This window comes from Octopus bimaculoides, chromosome 7 (genome assembly GCF_001194135.2).
Source record: "Octopus bimaculoides isolate UCB-OBI-ISO-001 chromosome 7, ASM119413v2, whole genome shotgun sequence".
NCBI lineage: Eukaryota > Metazoa > Mollusca > Cephalopoda > Octopoda > Octopodidae > Octopus > Octopus bimaculoides.
The window spans coordinates 109,450,863-109,460,768 of NC_068987.1; the positions used below are offsets into that span (position 1 = coordinate 109,450,863).

The 9,906-nt window shown below is 37.0% G+C and overlaps 1 protein-coding gene across 2 annotated transcripts; it reads right to left on the minus strand.

Annotated features, from left to right (window-relative positions):
* Nucleotides 1-1,070: 1,070 nt before the first annotated feature.
* On the minus strand, nucleotides 1,071-8,304 carry LOC106881575 (zinc finger protein 98). 2 transcript variants are annotated; one of them, XM_014932031.2, is made up of 3 exons: nucleotides 8,091-8,304; nucleotides 6,891-7,084; nucleotides 1,071-5,130 (listed from the first exon to the last, which is right to left on the minus strand). In XM_014932031.2, the coding sequence occupies exon 3, from the start codon at nucleotides 4,623-4,625 to the stop codon at nucleotides 3,510-3,512; it is 1,116 nt and encodes a 371-aa protein (XP_014787517.1). In that variant the 5' UTR covers nucleotides 4,626-5,130; nucleotides 6,891-7,084; nucleotides 8,091-8,304; the 3' UTR covers nucleotides 1,071-3,509. The 2 variants fall into 2 exon arrangements, with proteins under 2 accessions (XP_014787517.1, XP_052825798.1); XM_052969838.1 differs by lacking the exon at nucleotides 8,091-8,304 and having other exon boundaries at nucleotides 6,891-7,413.
* Nucleotides 8,305-9,906: the final 1,602 nt, after the last annotated feature.

Genomic DNA, 9,906 nt, shown 5'->3' on the forward strand with positions numbered 1-9,906 from the left:
AGCCAAGCTTGGCTAAGTAGCTTGCTTCCCAACCATATGGTCTTGAGGTAGCTTCACTGCATCGCACCTTGGGGAAGAGTCTGCAACCATAGCTCTGAGCCAAGCAAAGCCTTGTAAGTGAATTTGATAAATGGAAACTGAAAGAAGCCTGTCATATATGTATCATCATCATCGTTGTTTAAACGTCTGCCTTCCATGCTAGCATGGGTGCATGTTTATATGTATCCTTGTCTTGAGATCCTGGGTTTAAATGAGCATCACTGACATTGTTTTTTTTTAGTCTTCTATGGAAGCAAAGTGGCCGAGTTCCTTTCAAGTGTTGGGCCTTATGGAGGCAATGACCAAGACCTTTGGTATTATGTCGTGCTTGAGAAGACCCATCAAGCTGAGCAAAATTGTAGTCGTGGCAGATACCGGTGTCACACAAATGGCATGTAAAAGCATCCATTACACTCTCAGAATGGTTGGCATTAGGAAGAGCATCCAGCTGTAGAAAACCATACCAAATCTGACTGGAGCTTGGCGCAGTCTTCCAGCGAGTCAGCCCAGTCAAACCGTCCAACCCATGCCAGCATGGACAATGGACGTTAAATGAGGATGCGATCATCAAAATCTTGAAGCTATGAGATAGTGCAGGATTAATTCTAAATGTGAATAAATAAGTATTACATTTGACAGTGAAAGCATGTGTCTTAGTGGTTAGAGCACTGAGCTCACAATCATGAGGTAGTGAGTTTGATTCCTGGACTGAGCTGTGTAGTGTGTTCTTGAGCAAGACACTTTATTATACGTTGCTCCAGTTCACTCAGTGGCAGAAATGAGAAGCGACATTACTGGTACCACGCTGTATCAGCCTTTTGCCTTTCCCTGGGATAACATCAGTGGTGTGAAGAAAGGAGGCTGGTATGTATGGGCAACTGCTGGTCTTCCACAAACAACCTAGCCTGGGACTTCTGCTTTGGTGGGGAACTTTCTAGGTTCAATTTCAAAGGGGTTTTTACTCTTTTACATCTAAATGCTAAAGGTTTAGCATTATTTCTATTTGTAAATAAATGACTGAGAAAAGTAAATACATCTTTCTAAAAATATTGATTTCTTTATTAAAAATATTCACATATAGATTGGTGAGGTCAAATATGGAGATTTTGGGCCTCACAGCTCAGACGACAACAGATCAAGACAAGGTGGTGATAAGCTGTAGTAAAGAACTTTGCAGCATTTGCAAATAAAAGTTGATAAATATACTGAGATGATGTTTTCTTCTCGTGCCATGTCAGGCTCATGAGGGTCGGCTTCCCCAGTTTCAATGGCGTATATATTCCCCACCTGGACAGGATGCCAGTCCGTCACAGGGTTACTCACTTTTACCAGCTGAGTGGACTGGAGCAACATGAATGAAGCGTTTTGCTCAAGAACACAATGCGTCGCCCAGTCCAGGAATCGAAATCACAATCTTATACTCATGAGTCCAACACCTTATTCACTAAGCCACGCACCACAATAGATATATTGATGCATACAAATTAATATCCAGCTCAACCATCAAATTGTAATAGACTTGTACTATGAATATAAGAAATGATAAAATTTTCCAAATACATTCCACCATCACAACAGCCTTCTTTATCTTCATAATTACTACTACTCGGCTTTATAATGTAGGGAAGTTACATATCCCCTCCATAGCAAGACACCTGTTCTTATCCCTCAATCATACTTTATCCTCTCAGCACCTGGTGTAAAGCCACTTCTCCCTTCCTCTAGTCAGTGGGGGCTTTTCTCTTTCCTGTCACACGACTTACTTGCAAATCTCCCAAGTGCAAGTGGCATGAGAAAAAAGTACCTAGTGCTCACTGTAAGGTGGTTGGCATTAAGATGGAAAATGTGCCAAAGATGACACTGGAGCTCGGCACAGCCCAATGGCTTGCTGGATCCTGTCAAACTATCCAATCCATGCCAGCATAGAAAACAGTCGTTAAATGATGATGATATATAAATTTCACACTAACATGATGAAAGAAAGCATAAAAGATATAGAAAATAAATAAATAAATACATAAGCCGACTCAAAGAGATCTTCAGTGAGACACTTTATTGATATACCTGAAGAGAACCAGAACAAGTTGAAGCACATGTTGTACCCAATAAAGTCTATTACACATTCCATCTCCTATTTTTTATATATATATATATATATATATATATATATATAGGGGTAGGTGTGGCTGTATGGTAACAAGTTTGCTTCCCAGCAAGTTTCCAGGTTCAGTCCCACTGCATGACAGCTTGGACAAGTATTTTCTACCACAGCCTTGTGAGTGGATTTGGTAGATGGAAACTGAAAGAAACCAGTCATTTATACATACATACATCTATGTGTGTGTGTCTGTTTGTCCCTACCCCCTATAACTGATTGACAACAGATGTTGGTGTATTTACACCCCCATAACTTAGCGATTCAGTAAAAGAGACCAATAGAATAAGTACCAGGCTTTACGGAAAAAAGTACTGGGGTTAATTCATTCAAGGTCATGCTCCAGTATGGCCACAGTCTAATGACAGTAACAAATAAAAGATATATTTACATACAAATTCAAGATCTCATACATACATCATATGGTAAGATGAAATATTTTCATAAATGGTGTATATATTTTATTTAAAACATGACTGCACAATAATGTAGTCCTTAATTTAAGATTACTCAACTGTTTAATCACAATGTTAAAAAATAAATATTTTTTCAAAAAATTTCTCAATATTAATATTGTTGCTATTATGCAAAAGTGTTTTAAGTCCAAAACGTTGCTTTTTCAGAAAACAAACAAATAGTTTCACCATTCCATAGCAAAAACCGTTGAACTACACTTTGACAATTTTTCATATCTTGGCATCTGAAGCAGCTGGAGATACAATAGTTTGACTAAAAGAACCGGCTATTGCAGGCAAAAATAAATATTGAAATAAAAAAACACATTTGGCCAACTTTGAACATACGACAGTTTTACATAATAGCAATGATATATTCTTTTCCCTCCTGTGTGAATATATCTGGGGTCAGTTCAGGTATTTCTTTCAATATAGTTACTCATTTCAATGAAAAATGTACTCGTATTCTGTGACAATGATTTAAAATAGATATAAGTGATATGGCGATGTTTCATTGGTAAATGTTTTGACAAATTGTCAACCTTGTCACTTGGGAATTGTTTGTGCCATCCTCAATAATTCAATGAATATTAGTTTCTATACAGCTGTGAACAACATACTATAATTAGCTTAGGTAACATTATTAGATTATAGCATGGAAAACAGACATTAAATGATGATGATGTAATGTTATTAGATTCTCACAATAATTCTCCATATTCAATATTGTCTAAATTATGAAAGAAGGTGTTACAGGAGCTAATTATTGTCTGTTTACAGCTGTATAGAAACAATGATATTGCTTGTTACCTGTAAGAATGCATTTGTGTTAAGAGAGAATGATCTTCTATACATTAGTGTTATGGTATCTCCCCTGTATGAATCCATTTGTGAGTATTTAAATTATTTTCTTCGGAGAATAATTCACCACAAATGTCACAGTGATAAAGCTTATCTCCTGTATGTATGAGTTTGTGTGTAGTCAGGTGACTTCTTCGACAGAACGATCTACCACAGACATCACAGTGATATGGTTTATCTCCTGTATGAATACGTTTATGAGTATTTAAGTCACCACTTTGTGAGAAAGATTTATTGCAGATGTCACAGTGGTATGGCTTATCTCCTGAATGAATACGTTCATGAGAGGTCCAGTAACTCCTTCGAGAAAACGATTTACCACAGACATCACAAAGATACGGCTTCTCTCCTGTATGAATGCGTTTGTGCGTGGTTAAGTGACTGTCTATAGAGAATGATTTACCACAGATATCACAATGATATGGCTTCTCTCCTGTATGAATGCGTTTGTGTTTAGTTAAGCTACATGTTACAGAGAAAGATTTACCACAGATATCACAGTGATATGGTTTCTCACCAGTATGAATTCGTACATGAGTAGTCAAGTGATTTGCTTGAGAGAATGATCTACCACAAATCTCGCAGTGATATGGTTTCTCTCCTGTATGAATACGCATGTGAATAGTTAAATGACGTTCTATAGCGAACGATTTGCCACAAATATCACAGTGAAATGGCCTCTCGCCTGTATGGATGTGTTTGCGAGAAGTCGAGTTAACTGTTGTAGAGAATGATTTTGCACTGATATCACTGCGACTCGATTTCTCTCCTGTATGAACGTGTTTGTGAGAATTGAATGAACTCCTTCGAAAGAATGATTTACCGCAGATATCACACTGATATGGTTTATCTCTTGTATGAATACTTTGGTGAGTTTTTAAGACAGTACTTTGAGAGAATGATTTTCCACAGATATCACAGTGATATGGTTTCTCTCCTGTATGAATACGTTTGTGTCTGGTTAAGTTACTCTTTTTAGAGAAAGACTTTTTACAGATATCACAGAAGTATGATGCTTTTGCTATCTGTTTCAGTATCTCATAGGGAAAACCAATCCTTTTGTATTGTGTTTTATATTTAACCAGGGTCTCCTCACAAAGCTCGTTTTCCATCATTTCTTTCTTTCATACAATATATGAATACCTTTTGTTCTGTAGTCTTTATATTTGATGCCTAACAAATATTTCTTCAACTATATTGCCATAAACTGTTATCTTATTTGAAGATGCTGCAAACAGTTACCTACATGGTAAATTTTATTCAGATATCATCATTTCAGATTTAATTATTGTGAGAAAGCTTAGTGTGACAGAATCCTTCTTTGTAACATGGAGCAAAAACTAAAGGAAAACTTTTTGTCATGACATATCCACATATAAAATGTTTTCCAGAGAAGCCAGTTATATCTTCAGGGTAAATTTATCCATGTATATAAAGAATGAAAATTATTTTGTAGATATTCAGTGAAGTAGAGAAATAGCGTTGCAAATCTCAATTCAGGAGAAATATTTCAGACTTGTATAAAAGAAGGTTTTATCCATTTTGTATAGCTTCTTTAGCAGATGATAATACCGTTGAACCATGCGAAAAACATGAATGTTGTGCCAAAGTAGTCGGAATCTGAAATAACAAAGAAACAGAATAAGATAGAAAATATACTTAAACAGCAGAGATTGAACAGTGAAAAATAAGCATCATTTTTGTACTAATTTATTGTAAACTCAAGCCTTTACTTTGAACAACTGAATTTTACTTTTTGCTTTAATCATACAGGTGTCACTGTGTTGTGATAAGTTTGCTTCCTGACAACACAGTTTCAGGTCCAGTCCTACTGCGTGGTACCTTGCTCAAGGGTCGTTGACTATGGCCTCAGGACAACCAAAATCTTTAGTGGATTTAGTAGACAGAAACAGAAAGGCCATCTTGTGTGTGTAAGCTTTGGTAACTAAGCGGTTCGACTAAAGAGAACAACAGAATAAATACAAGACTTTAAGAAAGAAATAACCACTGGCGTCAATTCGTTCAACAAAACTTCTTCCCTGCGGTGCTCCAGTATGGCCGCAGTCTAATGACTGAAACGAGTAAAAGGTGAAAGATATAGACGTGACTGTGTGGCAAGAAGATTGCTTCCCAAACACATGGTGCCAGGTTCAGTCCCACAGCATATACCTTAAGCAAGTGTCTTCTACTATAGCCACAAGCCGACCAAAGCCTTGTGAGTAGATTAATAGTCAGAAACTGAAAGAAGCTCGTCCTATACATATTTGTGTGTTTGTGCTTGTCCCCCACCACCGCTTGACAACCGGTGTTGGTTTGTTTACGTTCCTGTAACGTTGCAGTTCGACGTAAGCGACCGAAAGAATAAGTACCAGGCTTTAAAAATAACTACTATGGTCGACTCGTTCAATTAAACCACTTCAAGGTAGTGTCCCAGCATGGTCGCAGTCCAATGAATAATACAAGTGAAAAATAAAAAATACGTTTGTATGAAACGTTCGTATTTGCAAACAACAGATATACCTTCAGACAGTATAGTGACTCTTGAGCAAGGAGACATACTTATTTTATCGATCCCAAAAGGATGGAAAGCAAAGTCGGCCTCGGTGGAATTTGAACTGAGAACGTAAAGTCGGATGAAATGCTGGTAAGCATTTTGAAAATATTACCGAGATTGTAATCCGGAACAAACTAAAAGGGTTAGGGTTTTAGGGTTAGGATTACACGATTAGGGTTACGGTTTTAGAGTTAGTGTTAGGATTTTAGGGTTAGGGTTAGGTAATCGTGCGGGTGTTAATCTGAAAATTTACCAACTAAAACGTGACGGAGCATCTGTCGTCTAGAAATAGCAATCAAATTACACCATTCAGCTATTAAAATGGATCGACAATAGTTTAGTCGTCTAATATACATTATGCTTGAATAATTAAGGGGGTGGAGATGGATGGAAGAATTTTTTTTTTTAAATAAAAAGTTCAGCATAATCGAAGCTGAAATGAAACTAAAACAACAAATAACTGAAATAATACAAAATATATAAACGTAGCTTTATGTTCATAAAAACCAAAATATCGAATTGATTCGAGATACTTAACCCATTACCTACCAGTGATCTCATATGAGATCACTTAAAAATTACAAATTTCGTAATTAACTGTCAATATTTACACATATCTAACCTTTTTGCTTTATCTACTTGGTATATTTCTCTGATATTCAAATGATGTTTGCTAATTTTTCACCCAATATCTCACTTAGTTCTATTTAAAATGTTATTTTGATCATTCCAGCGTGTTTCTAAGGCTGTTTTATGCTAGAAATCAAGTTTCATAAAAAAAAATTCCAGTTAATAGAACTATGGGAGGTAATGGGTTAATACTTACGTATGAATGAGAGTCCTGAAGTGCCAATATGTCAAACTTGCTGTCAACGAGAGAACAATGACACTGCCAACACAACTTTTCAATGTATTCCTACCAAACATCAAACTATTTGTTACGATTCTTCACAGATGCTTTATCTTCACCTTTGATTCCAATGTAATTTCATATTATTTTGCAGCAATGGACTATATCCTCTGAAAGGATATATAATAATAATAATAATATATATATATATATATTCTTTGTGACCGAAGAAATCTTTCTCAATGCGAATAATGGATATGCAGAGGAATTATTGCAATTTATGTACTAATAGTATTTCGTTTAGTTCTTATAATGGAATTGTAGAATTTTTTGGTAATGGGAGGACCAGTAATAGCTCTGGATAATATTCAAAAGGAAATTTTAGTTAATAATAGCGAAAATAAACTTGGAAATGATTTCCTGATAATTCAGAAACAGGGTTATTGCTACCGGAAGTAATGAATGAGAAGTGATACGGCAGTGAATAATTGCGTGTCTGTGTGATTGTGCGTGTGTGTAAGAGATAAATATTATAAGTGCGGGATTGAAAATGGATGATAATAAAATTAGAAATGTATAAAATTTAAGTTGCTATAATGAGCAAACGAAATGAAAAATTCAATGCTTAAGAAGTCAATTTTTAATACATTTTATTTTTCATTTCTTAACGACATCATTTAATTAACTTAGGAAAGAGTAGATATTTTTTTACAAAAAAAAAAAAAAGAAGAATACACGGGAAAGTTATGAGGAATTGACAACTCATTGGAAGAGAAATCTGTTTTTGAAATGAGTTGTCAATTTGCAATTACCTGTAGCATTTTTTTTTTTTTATAAATGTCACCTTTTACGATGAAAAACTGCACAAATATTCTAAATATGAAATCAAGTGGAACAAACATTGAAGAAATTAAATAAGTGGTAGCCAAAACGAAAAGATTCCAACGCTCCTCTCATGATTTATCTAAATGATGTGGTTGAGAAATTAAAACAGATGTCTACAATTGATAACTGATGTTTAATAATATACTTTAAAAGTACTTTTGCTATTTGTTTCGCATCCTCAGGATTGCCAAGTTCATACTAGTGTATTCCTGACTTCGTTTACTTTCATTTTCAATCCCACACTTACGTGATCCTAAAACGAAAGATTACCGTATGGCAGGAGCTACTTACAGATATTGCAAGCTCTTCTCTATGGGACTAAAGTATCAGAAACAATGGATAGCGTGTGACAAAAGCTATCTTAGAGGGAACTCGGAGGTATTAACCAGGGAAAATATTGTCTTTCCTTGTCTGTGCTGAGTCCGACGTCTTGCCTACCCAGAGACCCACATTACATGCAGAGAATCCTGCGGGCCGTAGATTTGACCGTGAATAGTCTAAAAAATTAGACTCATTACATGAAATAAATCAGCTCAATTACACATTTTAAATGATGTAAGGGAAGTAACTACTCAAATCACTTTCAATCGTTTCCTTTGCAAAACAGTGACAGAAGTACAGGAGAGAGATTAACAGTTCATACGAGGTAATACCTGAATATCAAAGTCACAACGATATCATCTTGGCATGACCTTACCTTTTCTTCTATAGAGTAAGCTATCTTTCAGCACATTTTGAATTTTTTTTTCCACTAAACCTAAACGAGAGCAGATCTAAATAATATTTTCGACATCAACTTACAGAGACTGTCTCTAGTTAAGTGAGAGAAAACTATTTTAAATGTCTAGATAGTATATGAAAAGGAATATATTTTACAAAAGAACAACAAGAAATAAAACAAAAAATGGGGAGAAAGAGGCGCGGAAGTAGCTGTGTGGTAAGTAGCTTGCATACCAACCACATGGTTCCGGGTTCAGTCCCACTGCGTTGCATCTTGAGCAAGTGTCTTCTACTACAGCCTCGGGCCGACCAAGGTCTTGTGAGTGGATTTAGTGAGCGTAGGCAGGAGGCCCGTCGTGTAGATGTATGTGTGTGTGTTTGTATTTGTCCCCCGCAACATCGCTTGACAACCGATGCCGGTGTGTTTACGTCCCCGTAACTTAGCGGCTCGGCAAAGGAGACCGATAGAATAAGTACTAGGCTTACAAAGAATAAGTCCTGGGGTCGATTTGTTCGACTAAAGGCGGTGCTCCAGCATGACCACAGTCAAATGACTGAAACAAGTAAAAGAGAGAAAAAGAAAAAAAAAACCATCAATGCAGCACAAAGTGGTGGAACAGCCAAGTACCCTCACAAGCGATGACAATAACTTCGCCGTTAGCGGCCCAGCCCCTTCAATCTCAAAAGCCACAGGCTGGAAGAGGTAGTTCGCTGACAGGTCCTGATACTTCAGGATTTTGTTCTGTTCAGCTCCAGAAGCAGTGACCCCCCATTTACAGCAGCATCCAGGATGTGGGAAGAAGCAAAGAAGTCACAGATTGTGGCATCCCGGATGGGGCACCTACTTCTTACCCAGGGACAGAGGGTAAGACCATCTGATCTCTCCCCATCACTATTGAATAATCCTGCCGGGTCCAGAACTGAGGGGATATTAATCTGAGCCAGGGTCCACTTAATGATCAAGTTTAGCTTGGTGTGATGAGTGAAACAGCCAGCATTTAGGTGGCAAGACAGATCATGAAGACTTATCACAGCAACATGTCAGTCCCCGATGGATGAGTGCAATGGAGATGCGGAGCTTATCAAGACTAAATAGACCTCCAATGTTGGACACAGGTGGGACATCAATCCAGTCCCCCGAAAATTTTACACTAGTAGAAAGTAGGTGACACCTTGAAAATTGATCAGATTGATCAAGGAGAGGGTTGAAAGTGGCGCTTGGGCACAGATTGCCCCATACTCTCTGCTTTCGTCTACATAGTTATTGTTGATATAATTACAATTATTAATACATGTTTTATTTACATAGATTGAATTGCAGTTTCCTGGTAGACCCAGAAAGATGTGGGACAAAGGGAGAAGGGATCTTCAGCCGTTGGGCCTCACA

Coding starts and splice junctions, on each gene's coding strand:
- LOC106881575 (XM_014932031.2), bottom strand. CDS start 4,625: ATGATGGAAAACGAGCTTTGTGAGGAGACCCTGGTTAAATATAAAACA.